Below are 24,576 nucleotides of genomic sequence, written 5' to 3'. Positions count from 1 at the left end.
TGGCGCCAGGATTTATGCAGCACAGAGGAAACAAAGCAAGAAAAGGCAAATGAGGTCTCAAGGAGCACAAGGGAAGTCAGGAAAGTTAAGGTTTTCAGAAGGATGAGAGCAATACAAAAGTGCAAATATTACTGAAACCATCACAGTCTGCACCAAAATAACAATTGTTCGGATCTTATTACAAGTTCTGCTTCTGTACATCAGACTTACTTCTGGTAATCAGGAGAAATGACAGCAGCCTCCGACCCATCCCAGGAGCGCATTGACTCAATGTAGGCAGAAAGGAAGTTCTTCTGAAAACATTCCCTGGGAGGAGACAAGTTCAAAGGCACAATGTTATGTTCTCAGCCCCAGCTTGTCTCCCAGGGGCCTTTCTCCTATAGAGCTGGAGTGACAGCACTGACTGCAGTGACAGCAGGAAGCCACCCGAGACGGCTCTGCAAGTGCCAAAATAAATTACCTGTTCTCTCAGGATTTTGAGACCTTGCATTCCCAGCACAGACCAGATAAGATGCTGCATAGGAAAAGCTCCACATGCAGTAAAGGAAGCTGAAGAACCCTGTCCTAAAGTTGGGCGCTTGAAGGAAGAGTGCAACAAACTCAAAAAAAAAAAAAAAAAAAAGGTACTGTCAGATGGGACTAAGGAGTCAAATAAAACAGCATCTTAACTGTGTGGTTTCAAAGGGTATGTTCACACTGATGATAAGTCACTGTGATGATAACCGCTGAAACTGCAAGGAGCCTGAAAGGGCAGCTGGGAGAGCAGCGGGAAATATAGGGTTAATCCGAGCAGGGCGGAGAAGACCAGCCCTGCAGAGCCAACGCAAACATTAACCTTTAGCTATCTTGCGGCTGATCGAGCGAACCAGCAACAAGCAAGAAGTGTCATCATATGTCATCTGTGCAAGGTACTCTGACATTTCAGCCGATTGTCACAACCACACAGATGTGGAGCTTCACCAGAGCCTGGCTGGACAGTTCAGCCTGGCCCTGCTAACAATAAAGGGTAGAACAGATAGGCAGTGGAGTGCTGCCAGGGCACTGGAAAGGAGCATGGAGAGTCATCCCGGGCCACGGGATACTGAGGAGCAGAGTTGAAGCACATATGTACAGTCAGAGCAACAACCAAGGCTGATTATTTGCCTAGCAACATTTTGAATATATTCAGAGCTGGCTGGTAGTGGAGGAAGAGAAAATCCACAAAAGCAAGTTGTAGTTAACAGAGATCAGTTCCTGAAGATTTGTTGGGATGTGGGACACCTTTTCTCCTGTCCACACAGGGCACCATATCAGCTACTCTATCCCAGGGCAACAACTAAGTACAGGTTTAGCCATTGTTCCTGATGGAAAGGGTGTCTCAGACAATAGCAGTGAAGCCATGATGGCAAAAGAAAATGGTGGCTCTTGTCCAAAATGTTCCCCCCTGCACCTTCTCTCAGCAATGATATGCCTTCCTTCCATGGAAAATATGGGTGCCTCAGCTGATGAAAGGGGCAATGGTCTGGCCAAATTCCCACCCACCTCTTGGTATCCAAACCCCAAATAGATATGACACACAGCAGAGTCTAAGAACTCTTCCCTGCCCCCCAGCAACAGCTCTTTCTGGGCAGGATACATTCAGGAGCAGTTTCCCCATCTTCCCTGATCATCTGAGCAGGGAATCCATCCCTTTGCTGCCTTCTGGCATGGATGCATCTCCACTCTCTTAATAAACCCAGCATTTTTCCCCCTGTGGCAGCACAGGTCTTCCAACACAGGAGGAAGGATCTGCAAGGAGGGACTTGAGATGGGAGACAGGGAGAGCTCAGGGATAAGAAACATCCAAACCACCAATCAAGTGATTTAAAAGACCGAGGGTTTGGGAGAGACGGTGCTCTTGCCTGTGTGCAAAACAGCCTCTCCCTTGCAGCTACAAGGCTGTCACAGTTCCTCCTGCTGTCACAGCACTGAGGTGCTGAGAGCACAAGTCAAGTCCAGAGAGGATTTAAGCACAAGGAAGCAAACAAGAAAACCTCTCTTCTTGTTCCAAATGTTTTGTGAGCCCTCAAGCACGAGAATCTCAGCAAAAGGTTGAGAACTGCAGATGTTTCCATGGTCTGAGGTTTTTCTGTGATGGTTCCCAGCTCCCTTGGCTCCATGTACCTAACCTGGCAGTTCAGCTCTTTCCTGAACTGCTCTTGGATTTCTGCAAGACGGTCCCTGGAACTCTCATGAGTGAAGAACAAACAGGTCAGCAGCACAGACTGCTCCAAAATCATTGGTAGACCACTTGAAGAAAGGGGAGGGAGGTTTTCAGAGAAATTCGCTGACATGCAAAGAGGATAAGAATGCTCTTTTGTGCTTTGGGAGAACACAAATTTATAATCTTTTTAGTTTGCAGTGGGTTTCATTATTGTAATCTAGAGCTGCTTCATGTTACAGTACCAACACTCTTAACTTCCCTTGCCAAGTGTCAGCTTTACTTGTTCAGTGCCTCAGTTTACCCACATGGAAAGAAAGTTGCCCAGTCTCGTGAAACAGTGTGGCAGAAGTAGGAACAAGCTTGCAAATGCCAGTCCCCAGCCCAGCCCTCCGGGTTCACAGCATCTGGAGAACAACCCTCCCTGCCCAGGGAGGCCCTATCTGCCTGGCCCAGGGGTGACTGCTTTGCACGTGCTGCTGTGGCACTGTCAATTTTCATCCCAGCTGCTGCACTAACAATCCCGTATCTCCCTTTGAAGTCCTGCTCATTTCCAATTCTACATCTGTGAGTCTTCATGAATAATGACACTCTGATCTATCTGCCTCAGGCTTCCTGCTCACTTAGGATACAGAGTCCTGGGCTTGGCTAATCCCCTTTGTTTCCCCTTGTCCCCAGCCTCAAACCCAGAGATTATGACAGGTTCTCTTTTTCCCAGACTCCCATCACCATCGTCAGGTGGGAGCAGAAATCATGCAATGTTTCCCAAAGTCTTCTCAAGTTACCCCCTCAGGCCATGGTGCGGCACAGCTCAGTAGCAAAGCAAGTCACGAAATACGGTTACATAACAAGAATCAAAAGCAATACAGGAGATAATAATCTTGTACATAAAATGATTAAGATGAGCTGCAGAGCTTGCTTGCTGCCACCATGACTGTGGAGAGAGCAGGGCAGCACTACCACCCTCACTGGTGGGGATCTGGGCTAAAGGGAGAGGGATAGGCAGCGGGAGAAGGAGCAGAGAGAGGATTCAACAGCAGATTAAAATGAAAACTTTTTTTGAATTCAGTTTGCTAGACATCCCCAGGTTTATCTTGAATATCCTGTGGCCAGCTAGGGAATATTTGTACAGGCAGGTGAAAACCGTCCTGGGATGACCAGACATGAAGTGGTGAGAAAGGTCAAAGGGGATTACACTGAGCTGTCAGACCAGGTCTGGCACTTGTAGATGTTTAGACCTTACCCCAGATGTTATTCACCTTGAGCTCCCTAGCACAATGATAACCCAACACCACCAGGCTGATCTTCCAGGAAGCAACCCCTGCCTTTTGTAAATCACTCTGCCAAAGTGAGTTCAAAGAGTTCAAGACCATGTCAGTCCTGACACACAAGCTGAATTTGGTCGTAAGACCATAACAGCTCTGGAGGTATGTGCACCCCAAGCTGGTGGGATGCAAGCAAAAAGCTCTCCAGCCTCATTAGCTCAACATGGTGCTCTAGCTAATATGCCTGGCAACTTGGCAAGCATTGTGTTAGCACAGCTACTGGGCTTCTGTCCTATCTAGGGATGGTGCATATGGTCTTGGATCTCCTTCCGATTGTCCTTATGCATCTGGACTGGCTCATCCTTCAGCTGCTGAAACATCATGGCAAAAGCTTGTAAAAGGATTCATTGTGGAGACTCCTCTGTAGCTCCCCCCTGGACTTGTTTCAGTCAGAAGCACTGCTGGTCTCTCAAGTGGTCATTGATTGTCTTTTCTCTGATCTTTGCACTCTCTGTTCTCCTCCTTGCAATTTAAATTGACACTATTGATTAGGCCATCTCTTACAAACATTTGACCTGCAGTAGTTGTCTCCAGGAATAGCATTTTTTATATGACCTATTAAAACAAAGATTTTGTATTTTACTGCACCCATTCCTTCATGTCAGGGCTGTGCCAGCATTCCCATATCTCAGCTTTGCACTCAGCCATCTGGTCTCAAAGCAAACCCCATGTATTTTTCCTTCTACGTGTGGGACACTTCTGGCTTGAGACCTTTTCCTCCGCACCTATCTAAGCCATTCCAGTTTTGGGGCTTTGTCAAAAATAATTCTCCAGTACAATGAGGAATTTTTCACCTGCAAACTGCACTGCTGGACTCACCACTAAACCATGTCCCCAGGTGTCACATCTATGTGTTTTTTGTACACTTTAATGTATGGTAGTTCCACCACTTCCCTGGGCAGGCTGTTTCAATGCCTGGCCACCCTCAGAGTGAAGAAATTTTTCCTTATATTCAAACTAAACCTGGCCTGTACAACTTGAGGCCATTTCCTCTGATCCTGTCCCTTATTACCTGAGAGAAGAGGCCAACCCCCACCTGGCTACAGCCTCCTTTCAGGTAGTTGTAGAGAGAAATAAGGTCCTCCGAGCCTCCTTTTCTTCAGGCTAAACAACCCCAGTTCCCTCAGCTGCTCCTCATCAGACTCGTGCTCCAGACCCTTCACCAGCTCTGTTGCCCTTCTCTGGACACACTCCCGTACCTCAATGTCTTTCTTGACATGAGGGACCCCAAAACTGAACACAGGATTTGAGGTGTTGCCTCACCTGTGCTGAGAAGGGGACAATCATTGCCTTGGTCCTGCTGGCCACACTGTTTCTGATACAAGCCAAGAATGTATGATCTTATGCATGTTCACATTCTCATCTTAACTGATTCTCCCCACTTTTCAGCTGCTTTCATTCTCCACCTAGTAACTGAACAGTTATTGTCCCTAAAGCACTGCAAGGCACCAGCACACTGCCAGGGTGTGACTCAGCTGATCCAACACTGATGCTTTCATAAGGACACATAATCTAAACTCCCATTCTGATCAATGGAGAAACCCAGGTACTTCAAGACCACCTCATCCTAAAATATATGGAGAAAAAATTAGGTCAGGTGAATGAAGACTTAAGACTACCTTTTGTCAGCTTCATGACAACAAGATGATGGGCTTTGGATGCAATATAGAGATAAAGCAATGACACAAGAAGGATAACAATGGAAAAGCAATTTACAACTATTATAATGCTTGTTAGACTTACACCCTTTCTCTAAAGCACAAACGTTCTATTTCCAGAGTATGCTTTACATGGGCCAGAGTTACAGAGTTAGTGGTGGTGTATTAGAAAACAACTCCAAGGTGTTCAGCCACAATCCTAGGACATAAACCAGGCAGCAGTGGTGGGTGTAGTGAAGATGAAATCCCTATGATTTCAGCATATGAGCATGAGGAGACTGATGGAAGACATGGTGCAGTTTGGGAAACCTTATGGGTAAACCGAAAAAAATGAGAACGGAGTCATGGGAGATTGAGGGCCAAAGGAAGCAACTTGCATTGGCAGCTTCTATTTGGTTAGAAAATAGAAGATTAAGAGGCATCTTGAAGACAGAGCACAAAATCTGTATTAAAACACCAGGTTGTAAAAAAGCCTCATTCTTGTTGAGGAACAGATAACGGGCTGATGGCTGGAATCTAGAAGCCTACAAATCCAGCAGGTTCAAATCAAGTGGAAATTGGAAGCAGTTACCAGTGTTCACCCACGTGAGATCACTTACCTGCAGAAAGAAGTCATTCTTCCTTTAGAGGGCAGTGAGAAGTAAAATTTTACTTCAGATATTATCAGCATTTTATGAACAACACTTCCTTCTTTTTTGGTCATTTCCCTACATTCTAGCACAGCTTCTGTATCAGCAGTCCTCCCTTCCAGAACAATAGCCCTGATCAGACAATATCCGAAGACCAGCTTGCACTGTGTGAAACAATACAAGAAGTCAATAGGCTTTTCAGTAACCATTTAATAGCCTATTGTATCACCCTGTACAGGCCACAGTCCAGTTCCTAGCTGCCCTGGCTGCACTTCAGTAGCCCTCGGAACATGTCCAAACTGACTGGTTGGCTCTCCTCCAGCACTCATCTGGGCATCAATGCATAGTCCCAGATAAGGTGGCTGTTTTTTGGTTCTTCCCATCTAGTTCCACCCCAAGCAACCCCTTATTACACTGTACTCAAAAGCATACCCCAGCCCCTCACTACAGCCTTGTATAAAGCCAGAATCTGATTTTCAGTGTTTCAGTTTTATTACAGATTCTCGCATTTAGTTCACAGCAAGGGCCTCATTTGTACAAAACTGTGCACCAGTCTGGTGTTATGGACACTATGGACTGAACACAACTTACAGAAAAATGTTGGGTTCCTGAATGAAGTGCTTGACCTGTCAGATGAAGTGTTGATAGGTAACCTGTCAGAAGCTTGATGAAAACACCCATTAAATGGACCTATTATACCTATTGACAATTTACCACATCTTTAATAGGGAGAAATAAACCCGCTTCAACAGACAGTATTTTATTCTTGTCCAAATGTACCAGTTTCACTTTCTATTGTGCTTACGAACACATTGCTTGGATTGCAGTAAAATCTGATCTCCTAGAATTGCAGTCCAGCAACACTTGTGTGCTAAAAGCTGATGTACATCATCACTATCCTAGATTAAATTCTCCAATGGGTCCATTTAAAGTTCACGTTGTTACTTCAAGCATGTATGTGAGGAAGAGATGAAAGGGGGAAAAAAACCCACCCCAAGACCTAGACAAAAAGAGATTGCTTTAAAGGAGAGGTATTTATTACAAAATTAAGTTCCAAATTCTACCTCATTTTCCATTATCACCTGTACAAAACACATTTATAGCTCAAGGGAACATTCTGCCATCTACACCATACGGTACAGTAACTGCACTGTAGTTAGAAGAATTCAGTTCATGGACAGATGCGCACGCACGCACCCACCGGCTGCATTAGTAAGAAAGGTCAGGATATATGACAGAAGTACAGAAGAACCCCTCTCACTGCTGCTCCAAACTCTTGCTTAGTCAGGGGCAAGTTCTTCAAGGATGGCTCTAAACAGTGTCTCTTGGAAAACACAGTAAGCTCACTTGGCAAAATTTTATGATCAATTACAAATTCAGCAGGAGTGGTATCTATGCTAATATGTCACCACTTCAGATATTACTCATGATAACCAGAGCCCTTGACATCCAAGTAAAGAGCATAAAAAAGTTTAAAAAGTGAAGCAACTTGCAACCAACAACACAACCAAGATCTTGGTACTTCAAAGACAGAGAATTTTCAGTCCTGACTGCTTGCAGCCCACAGCCCCGCCCCAAAGCGAGTATGCTACGGAGGTGGTGTTCTTATCCTCAGCCTTCCTTTCCCAGCAGGGAAGAGCCTTATGTTGTTCTAACAGTCCACACGTTTTTGCTTTCACGACACACTTGCCCATGTGTGGGGTTATGGGGTCACTTGCTGTAAAGGAGGAAAAAAGCAACCTTACCTACATTCCTCAGCCAGCAGAAACACAGGGCACTGCTAAGGAGGTTTTCACATTGCCAGCAGGACCCTGAGAGGAGGAAATAGTGCTTGTGCAGAGTGCCAACCCAGAGGCTCACTCAGTCACAGCATGGAAGGGAAGCTGCTCAGCGCGGCAATGGAGAATTTCAGGTAAATGCCTTGTGTTTCCATGTTAACAGTTGGTTTGCTCTCAAGTCCCTTAGAAACAATTCTGTGAGGGATTCAGGAGGGATGGGAGGCAACTATCAAGTAACACATGTTTACCTTTCCATAACAAGGTTCTGGTTTTGCTCTCAGTACATGTGACAGGTATTCATCCACTCAGGCTACTACAAGATGTCCTGTCCTACCCCTTGTTCCAGCACCCGTACGAAATGGATGCATAGCCCAAAAATTGGGGAAAGCAAAGACATGTCCTGTACTTGGGTATACTTCAAGAACCAGAAGGAAGGAGGAAGATATAAAAAAGTATATCCTATCAATGCCCTTTGTGCATCAATCAGCCTTTCCTATCAAGATGCAAAAAGAAAACCCTATACAGACTAGAGAGTGGTGGTGGCTCCCAGGGCTGCGAACAATGACGGCAAACAGTGATGACACAAAGTGCTCCACCTGGACCAAGAGCAACCTTGGCACAGAAATCTCCATTCAAATCCTCCTCAGAGTCACATCTGTGTCTCATAGCATGAGTAGTCCAGTTCCTGGAAATAGGCCAGTCCCTGCTGCTGGAATAGATGTGTGCGTATCGATGTCCTGAAGCGACTGTTAACAGAAACCTTTTAAGATGGATGGATTGCTTAGGATAATGCTAGATGAGCCTAAAGGCCCTCTATCTATCCTTCAGAGACTCAAGAGTTGAAAATAGAGTTTACATACAAAAAAGAATTTGAAGCAGGGAACGTGGCAGCCTGCAGCTTTTTATGATTTGAATCCATGGATACGGTTTGATGAAATACATTGTGAGTGATAAAAGGAGCCCTGTCAAGCAAGGTTCAAAGAGAGCAGCTGCTCCAGAGAACAGCACCTTTTGGCTTTAGAAAGCACCGTCAGCTATTTTCCACACGACTGGAGAGGACAACTAATGAGCAGCTCTCAAAATGAACCTGCACTCATTCCACAAGCCCAACCGGAAAAACTGAACCGAAGCAGCCCAAATTCCATCCTGAAAGTGAGGAGTGCCTTGCACCCACCGCCTCATGTCTGCACCACTCAGAGATTTCAAGACAGAGTCAGGAAGGGAATCCAAATTATTGTATTTTATTGACCTCACAAAATATCAGTTACTATTATCTTTCAGCAATGGCCTGACAGGTTTTGTTTTAAGAAGCAAATACTGAAGGTCAAATTCTAACTAGAATAATTTTTCAGTATTTCTCTCCTGAAAGAAGACAGAGCTGCATCAATTTACACTTACTTGAAAACTCAACCCTTGGAGTCCAGAAGGTGCAGAGGAAATGTCTGCTTTTAGTCTTCAATGTAGACCTTTCAATCCTTTTAACTCCAGATCAAAAATAAAAATTCTGCTGGAAGTTGCTCCCCCTTGTGGAACAGCTAGATTTTTTTTTTCACTGTATGTCTCCACCCCCTTACCAGCACACAAGACTTAAGAAATAGATTAGTCTCAATGCCAATCAAATGCTCCCAAGAGAATTTCTGAAGTGACAGACCTAAAGAAAAATAAACCTTTTGTTTGTATTGAAACAGAAGCTGGACTTGTGCATAGGAAGGTGGGATGGGAGCATGACATTTGCTGCCTTCAGCACTCAGCTGCCAATCCACATCCAAAAGATTATTAATAATAAAGGATGGAGGGACCCTAGCCAAGGAACAGACTGGTTCATCTTCCTCAGGCAACTCCTACAAAACTGACCCCTTCATAATAACTGAAAAAAACAAAGTTACTAACACAATTTTTGCATTCCCAAGGTTTAATCTGATGAATAAAGAGTGTTAGAAACTGTAATTCCAAAACACTCACGAGCTTCCTAGATTTTTTTTGTTATTAATGCTAAGGGGATGTGCTGGAAAAAACTCTGCACTTTAAATCATGGCTTTTGCCAGCTCTTCTGGCAAATCCTCCCCATGACAATGGACTACCTTAGGAAAAGCTCCTATTGAGGACAGCAATGTATTATAAAGTCAATAATCTCACCAAGAGTAGAAGATGCTGAATCACATTGCTACAAGGCAGCACTGCACTGTCTGCCTTCCACATTGCCAACAGTTAATTTGCTGCTGCTGTCAGATCTGGCAGATTCTGAAGAAGTTTGCAGCCTTCCCCCACATCCTTCTTGCCTATGTATCACCTCTGTGAACTCCTGGCTCATGCAGGTAGGAGCACTTCCTACAATAAAAGGTGGAAAAGAATCATCAAACCCAGCGGCTAATTATTGCAGTGACTTCCCACCATGTATAAGCAGCAGGTGATCAACTCAAAACCTTTAGAACCAAAAGCACAGGTCCATCCCATCTGAGCTAGCACCTATAGGAGTCATCTTCTGGAGAGATGTGACATACCAAGCCAGAGCCTTACAAAAGCAAGCAGCTGCCTTACTGAACAATGCCATGGATCTCTACCAAAGAAGAATGAAAGCAAGTCTGACTGGAGTCTAGTCACGTCCCTCCCCCCACCCCGCAAAACTATGCTAATGCAGCCCTTCTGTGTGGTAGGAAATGTACTGGAATCCAAGATTTGGTAAGAGAAATAAATGCACAGTCCATGTTTAAAGGCAGACACACGCACCTGCTGCTCTCCCTCTACCCGTAATTTTGATGCAAGGCTGTGAAGCAAAGCAAGAACTCTGAAATAGAAGGCGTGAGTTCATTGAACATACACAGAAGAGTTTTTCAAGTATTACTTCTTGAGATAGGAACACAGCTGGGATCTAAGTGTCGTTCACGTTGGATGCTACAAGGTAGCAACTTGAACTGCGACAAGAAACTGACACTGGATGAAGAACAGGAAATAGAAAAAAAGGGACATCAATAAAAATACACCTAACACAGGACGAAGGCACCTGATAAATCAAATTCTTCTTTCTTTGAAGGGGTGGATTCAACATCCAATGGCTCCTGACACCTCACAAAGAATTTTTGCCTGGCCTCACATTTCCTTGTCATTTGATGTTCAGCAGTCTAGAGAAGGAACTTGTTCAATATGGGAATACACTGAGCAGATACTTTGGCACCAGCAGCCAGTTTTGCAGATGCCACATTCATTGAGGTGAAGCTTTCCCTTAAAAGCACAGGCACTGGCACTGAAATAGCTGGGAACAAAAGCTGAGTGACAGCTGTCTGTAAGATTTCCAAGCTATCATTACAGTCTCTAGTACACTGCCATGCTGGTCTCCACAGTGTACTGGGGCTGAAAATAAATCACCTGCCATTTCCACTGTAATTTCTTTGGCAGCTTCAGACAGAACTGGAAAGAAGCTACAAAGTGCTGAACTGGAGCAGTCTGGCTCTGGAAACAGGCCTGCTAGGTGAGTTGTTTAAATGATTAAAGGTGACCAGAAAGCAAGGCAGTATACAGGGATAAACAATTTCCATCTCTGCAGAGGGCCTGTGAGACAGGCAAGGCACAATGGCTCAGGAGATTTCAAATAGACCCTTTCAGTCAAATTTTTTAAAAATTCAGGGTCGGAACAAAAAAACCTACAGACAGCCAAGGCAGGTAGAATGAAGGTCCCCAGATACAGTAAAAAAAAAAAAACCTCACCATAAGAAAAGTTGTTAATCATGATAGAAGTCCTATAGTGCTTCAAACTGTAGTAGTGCTTAGATTACAAGAAGGAAGACACACAAACACATGGAGTGTACATGCAACCGCAGACAGCCTCCAACTTGTACCGGTCTGGCTGCTGGAATGCCACTGCTGTTTGACTGACATATACTGCTTCAAAGAATTAGCATTTAGGCAGCCAGTTGTCCATTAATATAACCTAAGGATTCAGGACATGAATCTTTTAATTTAAGGGGACCTTCTCATCTTCTGCATCTTCCAATGCAGGCAGTGCAAACAAATGCCAAAGCTACAGGGTTACTATACCCCGAGTTCTCCAGAGAGGGCATTTTATAGTCACATGTCTTCAAAGCACCAGAATGAGCCTGACATGCAGTAGACCTCATGTTTCTGATCCGCTGCTCCCAGGCTTCCTTTGCTCTAGAACTCCCAGGAGTCCATCCACCGGAGCCCTGCCATGGGACTGTTAGGGTCGGAGGCCATGGGTCCTATCATCCCATAGGACAGCGGATGGAAGAGGTAGAAGCTGTGGAAAGAGACCAAATGCCCATCAAACACAGCAGTTTTCTGTCTCAAGAAGTTCACAGCCTATGGGACCTTTCTCCTTGGGCTGCTCTAAGTTCTACTGGGGACCTTCTAATCTCTGCTGAACCCAATATACACAGTTTTATCACATGTGGTATTTTCTCTTAGAACCTAATAAGACTTACGACAATGAAAAATTTGCCTGTATTTGAGGAATATGTCACCATCACGGGGATTAGCACCACAAACCACTGAAGGGTGGGTTTGCAGGAGCATAGAGTGTTCACACTGTGTGCTGTGACAAAAGAAAGATTCCCTGCAATGGAAAGATGTTCTTTAATACATTACTGGGACACAGATGCTGAATCTAATCAAATTTGAGGGTTTAGGATTGGGCTTGAGGGTGTCTGATAAATTCAGCAGAGAAGAGAAAAGGAAACAAAGGCTAAGGATAACGAACAGGCAGCAAAGTTTCTGTTGAGATGGCAACTGTCACACATTCCATGCATGCAAAGCTCAGCTTTCAGCACTCACCTGTACAGGATGAGCAGAACCAGTGCCAGGAACCCGCCTCCATATACCTTTCTAGCTGTAGTGCTGGGTGACAGGAACCCAGCACAGAACTTCAGTAGTGCATCCCAGGTGATTCCTAGGAGAAGGAAGAGGTAGAATTCAGAAGAACAGAGCTGCTATGTTCAGAGACTAGGCTGACGAAACTCTGTTAACACCAGAGGACCATGTCAATTTTTAAATTCATTTACCTTGGTAACCTTCAAAACCATAGAGATTGTTTTGTATTAGCAAAGGTTCTTTTTTCCTACCTTTCCATTTGAATAAATGCAAAAGAGATCTGGGCCCCCAATGCTAATGAAGTTGGTCTAAAATCACAGGAAAAACTACCAAAGCCAAATATTAAACAGACATGACAGAAAAGTGGGGGCAGCAAACAAAGAGGGAAGTAACTTATATACAAGAATCTATAAGAACAGTGAATAGCAGAGAGTAGGAATCCCATCTCTAAATTTAAATGCCCTAAGCACTAGACATGACTGCCTCTTCAGGGTGATAACAAAAAAACCCAACCAAACAAAAACAAACAAACAAACAAAACCACCAAAAAAAACCAAACAAAAATTGGCACTGCAGCTGCTTTGTGAAAAACATTTTGACTAAGTCAATGCTTTCAAGCACCTTGCATGAGCAAACATAAAGCCTATAAAAACAATAAACATTTTAGTCAGAAAAACATTCAATTTAACAGCATATCACCTTTTCCCCTACCTTGTCTTCTCCAAGACTCTAGTATTTACCTGTCAACATGCTGGAAAAAAGCATGGCAGGAAAGTAGTGGTGGAAGTAGAGAACTCGACCCATCATAAAAAAAGGGAGGTAATGAAGGAGCCAGCCCAGTGTGATCTGCCCTCCACTACGTAGCACAACTCGGGACAGTTCTGGAACACAAATAAACAGACTTCAGCAGAGAAAAACTCAGCTACAGTTCCTATTTGCAAACCTTAACACACTAAGTAAACTCAACAGGAATGATCTTTACAGGAAGTCACGTATTGGTCTGGAATTGCTTCAAGCCTCTGCAACACCCTATCTGCATTCTTTATAAATATACAAGCACTCTTCAGGAGGACAGTTATCAGAAAAGATATACAAAGCCCTAAGCCTCAAGGCATGGCAGGAGGTTGACCACCCTCTATGTTAAGACCAAACATGCAGTTTCTCAGAATGTGCATCAGACTAATCAGGTGATTCTGGTTTCTGATTGTTTTCATTGTCTCTGCAACAAGAGCCATCCAGATGATCACTTTGTCAGCCCTTCCTGGAAAGAAGTGGTGCCTAGTTTTCAGAGCCTGGGGAAAGGACTAAGAGCTCTGGTGTCTGTATACAGCTTAGCCAATAGCTTATTGTATAAATGAGAAGTTTCCCATCACATTTTAGAATTGACTTCCCACAAGGAGATCTACAAAATGAAGCAACCACTGATGTAAACTGGAATGGTCAGAGTATGACTAACTAGGGCTTGTGAAAAGCTCCATAACCTTGGCAATGGACATAACACAGGATCATTTTATCTCTTCCATTTGTCATTTGCTTTGCATAAATATCAGAAAGTATTTCTTGTCTTAAAACACTGTGCATACTACAGAGTACAGGGCACATGCAAAGCTTGAGAGCAGGACATTGATTAATTGGCCTGTACCCCTTGCGGCCAATGTAAGTAGCTGTGCACTGCTTTTGTAGAAGATCTGTGGTGTTCACTATTAAACTACAGATATGAAGTTCCCACTCTTTTCCCTGTGGACACCGCTTGATAATCCAAGCTCAATGGTTTCCAACCCTTGACATAAGAAGTCCTCCCATCCACACACTTTTAAGGTGCCTGCAAAAGGCATTCATGAAAAGGAAGACTGACCTCACCTTTGAGTTCAGACGTCAGTTGGACACCTCTCTTCAGAGCCACTGCAGTGCAAAGTGTTATCAGAAGATATAATCCAATAGTGACCAGATTTAGCCACCAAATCACCTACACAAGAGAAAAAGAAAGATTTGGGACTTTACGCTGGACATGTGCATGTGACATGCAAACATTAAGAGTACAATAAGAGAGACAGTCCAAAAGGAGAAGGAAAAGAAACACTGTCATTGGCAGAAGCAAGACTAAGCTAAAATTTGCTAGACATTGGCTTGGAACCTCCCACTCCAACTTACCGGGTTTCCAAGCAAATAAACCCGATAATCTGTCTCATTGACACCAGAAAAACGCAGTCCCTGAGGAAAGAGATCAGAAGGGAGAGAAACAGATACTCATCAGTCCAGTTTGTATTTTGCACAGTGTTTAAGGTGGGACAAATTCCCATCCATGCATCTCAGGTGCTACAAAAGAAAGCTGACAGCATCTTCAATGCAACTACAAGGTGTTGTGCTTCAAAAGGCACTGCAAAAGCACTTGAAAATAGAAAGGACAATGGATTGATCAATATACCTGGTAGTTGATGGGCCAGTGCCAAGGTTTGGATGTAACTTCATTGTCCTTTGGTTTGAGGCCGCTGTTTCCCTGCAGGTAAGTCAACATAAAATTTAAATAAGCAGGCAGTTATACTGCAATGTCTGGCCAGAAATGTCCATGTACACAAACATACATCAATACTCTTCCTGAGTGAAAGTTCTTCTTTGACCTACATAAACACATCATCTTCCACAATGGTCACAATTAGGACTATGAATGTTTTAATACTACTGTGCAAGTGAAAATGGGTTTTGGGTAGCATAAGGGGCAGTATTCTCTTATTTCTCTTCTCCAGCTTTTCTGTCACTGAGGATACATGTTGCATAAGCAAAACCTTTTTTTCATTAAGAGACTAGTGTGACAGGTTTCCCTCCACTATGAAAGAAAAGCCTCAAAGATTATTCCCATGGAAACTCATGCAGGTGCTTCCTTACCTGAGACAGGATTATCACTAATTGCCATGGAAACACTTTACAAGTACTAACAATAATGTGCTTGACTACTTTTTTCCTCTTTAAAATCTGAGAAGAGCTTCACAAACAGTAGCAGAGAAAACCCCAGACTCCCTTCTCAAAATAGTAACTTCTTATTCTTCAGATGAAGAATTGAGGAGCTGGAAGCAGAAGAGCTGTGGCCAAGTGTACAAAGAACAATCATGGAAAAGGACTGCAAGAGCAGTCAACCTTGCAAATATTAAATCTGCTCTTTTTAAATATATATATATATTCAGAGATAAAAAGTAAACCAGAAATCACAGCTCCTTGATGAACTTGAAAAATATCAGAAGTTTTCCATTTTCAATCCAAACACTTACTGTGCTTCTAAATTCTGTTTAAAAATTCTGTTTAGCTGATTTTTCTGATTTGACGACAGTAATATCCTCCTGCCTCACAAATACTAATTTTACTTTAAGCCTTACAAGAAGGTAGGGAAAACATTAGTAGCTAGATCACACCAACAGCAGATCCAGGCATTAAGCCTAAGGCTTCCAAAGTTTGACTTGGACGATTTAGCTCCAAGACCATCCTTTTTTCTAAGTATAAATTCAAGTAGGATTCAAGTAGGTTGCTTGGGCATGTAAATTCTGCCCTAGCTTGCAGCCATCACCCAGATCTCTCAGAAAGTGCTATGTGTTTTTTTTTTTTTTTGAATGCAGGAGAGAGGAGGAAGAAAATTATAATTTAGAATCAATGATATCCTACCCGGATCATAACCATGTGGGACTCTAGCAGAATTTCTGCAAAAGAAGGCTTCAAAACATCCAGGCTGATATTGGGCACTTCAAAAAAAGAGAGAAAAATAGATTAGAAGTTTGTATGGTTTACTTTTATTTGCCTTTTTTATAATAAACTAAACTCTCTCCTCCTACAACAAATCTACTTCCAGAACCTCTTTTAATTCTCTATGCAATTTATTCATATTCTAAACACAGTGGCTTGCAGTCAAAAGTATCCCCCAGTGAATTTTACAATTGTTGCACTCCTCAATTTCCTCCTTTACTTCCAGGAGCAATACAAAATAGATAAAAGTCCATGAAATAAATAGATTTGTATTTCTGGCTGAAATTAGAGACATACTCTTCATAGCCTGCTGTTTATCTGTAAATGAGCCATAAGTATGGGAATGTAAAATACATTACAACAGAAGAGGAAATTATACAAAGTCAACAGCCCAGGATTTTTCTCCCTTGGTTGCTTTCACAGGAGGAAGAACAGGAAGAACTAAATGTTTTAATAACTTGGAACTCAGCCCAAGTCACCTGAAATTCATGGGATGAAAATTGTGTTAAATAACCCAGGCCAGTTGAGCCTGTGAAACATATGTAACTCCTGGATGAGGCTGCAAGGCCCACCTGTGCAGTGGTTTGGTCCAAAATACTCATTACTGTTTACCTTCTATGGTAAGAACTAGGAGAAAAGCAAAGCAGGCACAAAACTTGAAAGAATATAAAGAAGTTTATTAACAGACCTAAAAGAAGAAAGAGGGGAAAAAAAATCATACTACACCTTCAGAACACTTCTCCTCCCCCCCACCTTTCTCCCTTCTCCCACTGACAATGTAAAAAGACAACCCTTGAGATGTTCAGTCAGTTTACCACTTCCGTAATACCCTTGTTCAGTCCATTTAGGAGGAGGAGTCTCTCTTGCCCCTGCTATGAAAACATTATCACAACAAGACAGCCGCCCGGGTTGGTTCTCTGCTCGCATGTGAGTCCCTTCCCCAACTTGCAGCTTTTCCACAACTGCTTTCAAGGGTCCATTCTTGAAGTTTTTGGGGTACAATCTTAAGGTTGAGCTGTTCAGAAACAAAAGTTCTCTTCATCCATCTCTGGGAGCATTTCATCTCTAAGAACAGAGGCCCTTCTCCTTCCCTGGGAGCAAAGGGTCCTCCTCATCTTCATCTCTAGGACTATCTCTGGGAGCATCTCTAGGAACAGAGGTCTTCCCCTTTCCATGTGGAGTAAGAGCCCTGATCGCTTCCATCTCTCCCTGTTCAAACTTGTCATCGAATTACAGCTGCTTCAGCACCTGCCTATCTCAGCACAGGTGCTTTTGCTCACAAGTACAAGTTGAACGCTCCACCCCCCATGCCTTCATGAAATTACAATGGGTACTCTGATACATCATAGCTTTACAACAGAATTTCAGCTTTAAGCATCTCCCCTTTCTCCTCCCTCAGGTTTTCAGCTCTTCACAGCACGACAAGGGTTAATCTCACCCAGGCCTTGCAGCTGGAATTTCGCTTATCGCTGTTGGTCACATGATCTTTGCTGGACAGCAGGGCAGCTTCAGCTGAATCTTGGCTGCACTGGAGAGGGGGAGCCGGGCTGCTCTGTCTGCACGTAGCAGGACTGTGGGGGTTCCACGGCTGGAACAGGTCCATCGGCTCCAGGATGGCCATGGCCCGGCCCGGTCTGGCCCGAGCAGGGCCTGGGCTGGGCCCGCTGGTCCCCACACAGGGCCCGCAGCCACCTGTCCCAGCACCAGAAACAAGAGAGGGCTCTGCCCAGAGTTTGTCTATTCTTAAGTGTGGATCACAAAGGCGGTCAGAATTTAAGTGGCTTAAAAAATTGTCCATATTCAAACTGGCCAGCTGATAGGTTCTGTCAGGTCATAGAGGAGATGTAAGCACCCCTTTGCAAGAACATCACTTCTGGGACTATGCTTTGCTAACCCATGACAACCTGTCATTACAGGCAAACTTAGATCTCTGTCACACACTATTCATTTCTTGATGGTACTGCAAAGTCATTATTTAGCACATCCCCAGTAAGAGAAGGAAAAAAAATACACCAGAACAGAGTGGATCCTAGCTTTTTAAAAAAATCTTTGAAATATATATGACACACTCATATCAATGACAACAATTCCCAATTAAACAATATTAGAAATAACAGCCTGTACTGGAGTGCTTTTTTAATACATTCATACCTCAAAATCCTTAAAAAAGTCTTTATACTTCCACTACACTTCAAGCATTATCACCAGCTTCCAGTACAATCAGCGAAATAGAAAAGGGCTCTACATCCCTGCACAGGCTCAAGTTCAGCAGGTTTGCACTTAAGCTGGGAAAGATCACAGGCATTTCAAATGCAGAATGCCAGTTACTGCTATCTGATACCTTATCCCTTCCTTTAACAGCAAGCCAAGACGCACCCTCAAAGGAAAAGGAAATAAATTACTTACATTTAGGGTTAATATGATCTTCAAAGTTCCAGAGGGAATTGGGTGTCTCCTTCAGGTATGGTGTGCAGGTGACTTCCACTTGTTCCCAGCCCCTGAGGATCAGCAGAACAGTTCACCACCACCCCACAGAACACTCAAAACTTCCATTTCATGTCTAATTTTTCCCCATTTAGCTTTATACTTCTCTGTAACGCTTCAGCAGTTGCATTCTTACATGCTATGAGAACCATGTAGAAACCAAAATAGATCTGCAAGGCAGTTGACATCAAAATCCCACAGAACAGTTGAACCACATTTCTCACTTTCTCACCTAAAAACCCCTAGGTCCATATATAAACAGTGGGATTTTTGAAAATTATGCACCTTGCCAACTAGAAACTACTTCCAATTCAACCCTTATAGTCCCTTCAAAGAAAACCACCATCATCAATTTAAGTAAACCCATACCTACAACAACTGTATTACAGAAACAAAACAATTACCTTAGAAGATACCAATAACTGCTCTTTAGTCTGTCACCCTATGTCTAGTAGGTCACATCAAAGACTTTGGGAGAAAGTGCATCAAATCTGGCAGTAATATGACAGATTAATAAGGAATTTTCTATCAACCACCACTTAGCAAATTTCACTAATTAAGTAATCCATTAAATAATTACTATTAAATTCTCTGAAGGACAGTGATTATTACCTTTTAAATATAAAAAATATAAAAATCTGATATACTCTAACCATCCTGATTTGCAGTTAACAAGCATTTTTTCCCTTCAGCTCTTACTATTATCAGTATTTTGTGGCAATAACTTCCATTCACATAGTAAGTTGTTAGTGGGAAAAAAAAAACCCAACTCACAACCTTTTTGAATGCTCTTGATGGAAACTGGCTTTTTTTTTTTTAACTGAACACATTATTTACCCATGAGCCCAGTTTTATGGTGACATCTAAGTGGCATTTGCACTCTTGGCCATGCAGGTGCCAGAGATACCTGCCTGCTTTCACTATGATTCAGCATCCACAGGATTCCTTACAATGTGGTTTTACCCCAACACAGTGAAGGGAAACCTAGAGCAGCAGAAAAGGAGGCAGCTCTCAAAACAGCAGCAACATGACATGACTGCACAGCCTCTGCTTCAGGATCCATGTCAGCATCCCACACAGTGGAGCTTTACAGACAGGGCAGCTTCCTGGGCATGAGCCTGGATGTCTCTGCATACACCTCATTTTAATGACGAAGATATAGAATTCAAGGACATACAAAACCCCGACCCCTGCTAATAGCAGCTTGTAACCACTGCCTTGCTTCAGATGCTGCATGCAAAAATGGCAGAAGGTCTTCTAATCACAAGGTAAATTAATACCAATAGAAGGCCGTTTTGAAGATTATGAACTAGGGTATGAACTGCCCCAGTTTCCAGTGATATTTGCAAACCCCAAGCTAAAAATGGGAATTAAAGAACGTGTCTGTCATCCTGTCCTGGCCTTACCAGAGGATGAGATCTATGTCCATGCCACTCTTGGATCTCTCAGTAAGGGATAATATTTTTCAGAGCCCTATACCTTCACTGTAACAGACTGCATAATCCTAACCCAGATCTTCCCCTCTGGGCATATTTTTAGCACTTGCTAGTTACATTTTTATTCTTTTAGAGAAATAGAGGAAATGCGGTTATTGCTTAGTCTAAAAGTACCATTGAGTAAAGGAACATGTCAGCTCAAGGCCTTGCATCCCCTTGGATGGGGTTTACAAACTATTTACCATTTTGGCAGAGTCTTTCCAGAAGAGCCCAATATACACCCTGTGGCCACATGGGTTAGCCGGACCTGACTCCGCAGGACTTTGATGAGCTTCCCAGTCTTTCTGCCTACCACTTCAATCCGCCAGAAGTCATTGGAGTCTCCTGTTCCATTCTGTCAGGCAAACATACCATTGGAGAAAAAAAAATTACAAAAATAGAAAAAAGAAATGAAAGAATGCCCAAACTAGAAGACATACAGAACTGAAGCACTGCAAACAGGAAATTCTGAAACTCTACTGGGGGCAAAGCTAAACAAACTAGCCCAGACCACCCTCACTCACAGTTCAGAGGAGAGATTCCCCATCAGGAAGACATCATTCTAGACATAAGCAACCACTCACAAATATATCTCTATCTTTCCAACCTTAATTTTGTTTGCTTTCAATTCATTCTTGGCTGTAGCTCAGAGTTACAGCATAAACAGGGGTAACTTGGCTGCTTCACAAAAGGGGTTTAGGCAACAGATCTTTGTGTTTAGGAATTCAGCCCTCAAAGCAGATTTAATCTTCGTGATTCAAAATTCTGTCATCATTCTGTCAAAAAAACACTTGTCTATGTGACAAGGCCAAATATATAAAATAATACTTGTCAGAGCAACTTCAAGGTTGCTCAGTTTGTCATTTCTGGAGCTGAATGCTGCCAAAGCTAGACTGACAGTAAAAGTTTAAATTTTTTTTTCATCTGTGTTCACATTAAATAGACCTTAAATATGAGATAACTACATCATATAATCATACTACACCTGGTTTTTCCTTCAGGATGGGAGATGTCCATCTATCATCCTGGCTAACAAACTAAAAAAAGCAACAATAAATCGCCTTGGCATTATATGAACTCTCCCAAAAAAGAAGCAGCTTTTGTTTTATCTTGCCTTCACTTACTATTCCATAGCCAGTGACCTGAAAATGCTTCCTTGTCAGGGGAGCCTCATGCTGGTGACTGTGCAGATTTCTAGAAGTTCTGAAATGAAATTAAAAGTCAAACCTTTGAACCTTGTCAATTTGTGATAAGAACATTGGTTTGAGCCACTCAGAGATCTGCCAGTACTCTAACCACTGAATTCCAGCTGAGGGCACAGCACGATGCAGCCTTAACAGGATGGGGGACGTGAAGTGAAACCGTCAATTCCCAGCATGTGACTCTGAGCTTATGCCACACTGGGCAGTGACAGAAAAGGATGACAGCACGAATAAATCCAACCCTCAAACTACAATCTACCACCTCTAAAAGGAAAAGAGGTTTGTTTCGTTTTGCTCTGTTGTTTTGGTTTTTTTTAAATTAACAGTAAAAGTGTGACAAACAGACCTGTCTTGTAAGAAGAAAAGCAAGATCCTGACCTTTTGCGATTATCAGTTTTGCTTTTGAGGGGAAAGATTGTGCCATTTACGGGGAAATCAGTGGCCACCATTTAGCACCAGCACAGTGCAGACAAAGAGCCTCCTACCCTGGCAGGGTCTGCCAACTGCGGCAACCAGAGAAACGTGGCCATGGCCCACCAGTCCTTGCCAAAGCCGCTGGCAGTGCCCAGCGCGCTGCCGCCGCCCGGCCACATCCGCACGGACGTCTCTGTCCCGCAGGCTGCGCCACAGCCCGGCCCCGCCGGATCCTGCCACGGCACCGCCGAGTCACTCCCGTGCTGGAGACCTCATCGGGACTCAACCCATTTTGCCTAATCAAGATTTTATCATCCTCATTACCGTATATTTGATAGTAAACTCCCAAATTAAAATTTTTTTTAAAATAGTCTTATAATCATTTTGGAAACCTAAGCAATGATTTGTACATATGTCATACTGAATACAGTACAACATGATTTCCAGACTCACAAGTTTAGAGGTTCTGTTAAGAAATCAAAGCTGTGAAAGCACAGAGCATTTTGGCATAGTGACATTAGACTAGACAAAGCCCAAATATCAAGTCACTAGGGCTCCCCTGCTTCCTCTTAAGGTATTCCCTGCAGAGAGGGAAGTGTCCAGCTTCCATTTTCATCCGAAGTGCTATGATCTCAGTGCTCTCGAGAATTTCAGTGGGTGGGTACTGCCTATGAATATAGGAACAGGATACTTGCAGTACACTGACAAAAAAACCTATACTCTTTTTGCCTAGCAAATTCAGCATGGAGACAGGGAACAGAATGAGGGTTTTGAAATTGTTTCTCTGGAAAAGTTACCCTGATTATCACACCTCACACACCTGAACAAATCTCCGTGCTGATTAGGTAGGTATTTCTAATAAATTGTGTGGCTATCTTGAAAGTTTCTCATTTAATAGACACTTTTCAAAACATTAACCATAAAAGAAAAACACTACAAACCTCACACTGGAAATTCAGATATACAGATACCTCTGTCACACAGCCTGCTTGTGCTCATCTAACCATAATCTCCAGCAGGACAAGTCTCCTACCAGTTCTATTCAATCACACAATCTCTTTGAATCCCAGAAATCATCCTTACTCTTTATGTTCCAGACGAATAATATCTCCGTGCCTCACAAACTCCACAGGGCTTGAGGGGTCAGACAGATCTGCTGAAGGAAGATGAACTGATCATATCAATGCACTTACAAACTTACCAGGATCTTAGAAAGTTTCTTGCTGATACTCATGCCTCAAGCAGATAATAAAGCAAAAATAAAGTATTGTGTTGACTCTAAGCCTGGTGTAAAACATTGTTCTAGACTCTAACCCTGAGAGCTACTCCAAAGAATGTGAATTATAAATGACTCTTGCAACACTGATTATAATTTTTCTTAGATATCTATGTTATTTACATTTTTTGCTGTTTAGACAATTCTTGTTAATTTTTATAAACACATGTGGCAGGTAAAAAAAGGAAACTGCCAGACCAAGCATGCCTCAGCCTCACACACTACATAATCTAAATCAACAGCTTTCCATACAAACCACAGATCATCACATTCAGTACTCTTATCTTGTCCCAAGCAATCATCCACAAAAATCTGTCAAACAAGATGTACCGGATTGTAACAGAACCCAACTTCCCCAAGACTCCTAGCCACAATAACAGACTGCAAAAAATATTAACTCAGTTCACACTAATTTCCTCTCTGCTGTTATTTGCAGCCCTACACAGCTGAAAAATTGTCAATGCAACCTTCAGCTAAGAAAAGCTTATTTACTTCAGCTGTACAATCTGGAGAAGAACCAAAAACACAGCAGACACACACAATGTAAATCAAGATGGAGACAGCTTCCCCTTGTTCTTCCTCTTCTCCCTCTCGTAACCATGAAGGATACTCTGCCCTGGAAAGAACTCAGAATATTTATGTGAAAAACAGAAGCAGCAGTTGTAAAAGGCACTTTACTGGTATTTGTTACCTGTATCTGAATCATGTTTCTTTATAATCCACAGGTTATTCAAATCTTTATGTAAGTAGGCAGTGACCTGAAATGACAGGATTAATTATTTTACCTAACAAGAAAAAAGTTGTTGATAGCAGTCACACATTCACCAACAAATCAAAGCCCCAAATGCACCAACAACACAGAAATCCTGGGATTACTTTTCTGACAGTGCCCCCTAGGAAACAAATTATGGGCCACTGCTTAACCCAGATGACACCTCTTAGCCAGTATATAGCCCATCCTCAGAAGCACTACACTTCATGGCAGTTCACATGCACCATGGGGAACAGTCTCCAAACACAGTCTGACCTCCTCTCACCCTATTTCAGAGGCTCCTTCTACAACAACAGGATATCCACACCAGAACTCTTGAATAATCACTGACCACTCTCTGAACCAGGAGATGGAAGCAGCACTGGTTTTACAGACAGTAGAGATTTGACAACAGGATTCAGCGATAACACGTTACAGCCACGCATGCTACACAGCTAACCCTTGCCAGCCTGCTCAGCCTCACACAGAGTAACTACATCTACTGCTACCATGGACATGGGAGACCATCTTATTCCAGGGTTCTGCTCCCCAGAGCATGTGGAACTGTACTTCCTTTACCCACCCTACTCTTACAGAACAGCAAGCCATGCTCTGTGCAACCCTAGCCCAGTGCCACACCTGTGCCTTCCACTCAGGTGGGAGCAGATGGCCCAGTGGGTGGGTGAGAGGCAGAACACAGAGGAGCGTCTGAGGGTGGGGAAAAAGGGAGAGCTGGAGATAGAACCTCATACCTTGAGGTCAAGCCATTAGGAGAGGAGGGAAAAGTGGAAGCAGAGAAATCACTTTTTCCTCTCTAAACCTCCTCCAAGTCCTAAATTCCCTTCTCCAGAGCCC

General features: G+C 43.1%; 1 protein-coding gene across 3 annotated transcripts in view; it reads right to left on the bottom strand.

Moving 5' to 3' along the window:
• Positions 1-220: 220 nt before the first annotated feature.
• POMT2 (protein O-mannosyltransferase 2) overlaps positions 221-24,576 on the bottom strand; it is a 36,277-nt gene continuing 11,921 nt past the window's right edge. The window contains exons 10-22 of one of the 3 annotated variants that reach the window (XR_004241048.1): positions 23,662-23,728; positions 22,778-22,850; positions 21,203-21,281; positions 20,282-20,433; positions 18,526-18,617; positions 16,042-16,118; positions 14,816-14,887; positions 14,542-14,601; positions 14,251-14,356; positions 13,131-13,271; positions 12,355-12,469; positions 11,602-11,821; positions 221-306 (exon numbers count right to left, since the gene is read on the bottom strand). Coding sequence is in view for 2 of the 3 variants with exons in the window: in XM_032113315.1 (XP_031969206.1) it covers positions 11,716-11,821; positions 12,355-12,469; positions 13,131-13,271; positions 14,251-14,356; positions 14,542-14,601; positions 14,816-14,887; positions 16,042-16,118; positions 18,526-18,617; positions 20,282-20,433; positions 21,203-21,281; positions 22,778-22,850; positions 23,662-23,728 (1,140 nt within the window). In the remaining variant the exon portion in view is untranslated. Of the gene's footprint in view, positions 307-6,261; positions 11,822-12,354; positions 12,470-13,130; positions 13,272-14,250; positions 14,357-14,541; positions 14,602-14,815; positions 14,888-16,041; positions 16,119-18,525; positions 18,618-20,281; positions 20,434-21,202; positions 21,282-22,777; positions 22,851-23,661; positions 23,729-24,576 lie in introns of those variants that run through there. The other 2 variants (XM_032113315.1, XM_032113316.1) reach the window with 2 other exon arrangements.

Source organism: Corvus moneduloides, chromosome 6 (assembly GCF_009650955.1).
Source record: "Corvus moneduloides isolate bCorMon1 chromosome 6, bCorMon1.pri, whole genome shotgun sequence".
NCBI classification, from domain to species: domain Eukaryota; kingdom Metazoa; phylum Chordata; class Aves; order Passeriformes; family Corvidae; genus Corvus; species Corvus moneduloides.
This window is presented reverse-complemented; position numbering and strand designations above follow the sequence as displayed.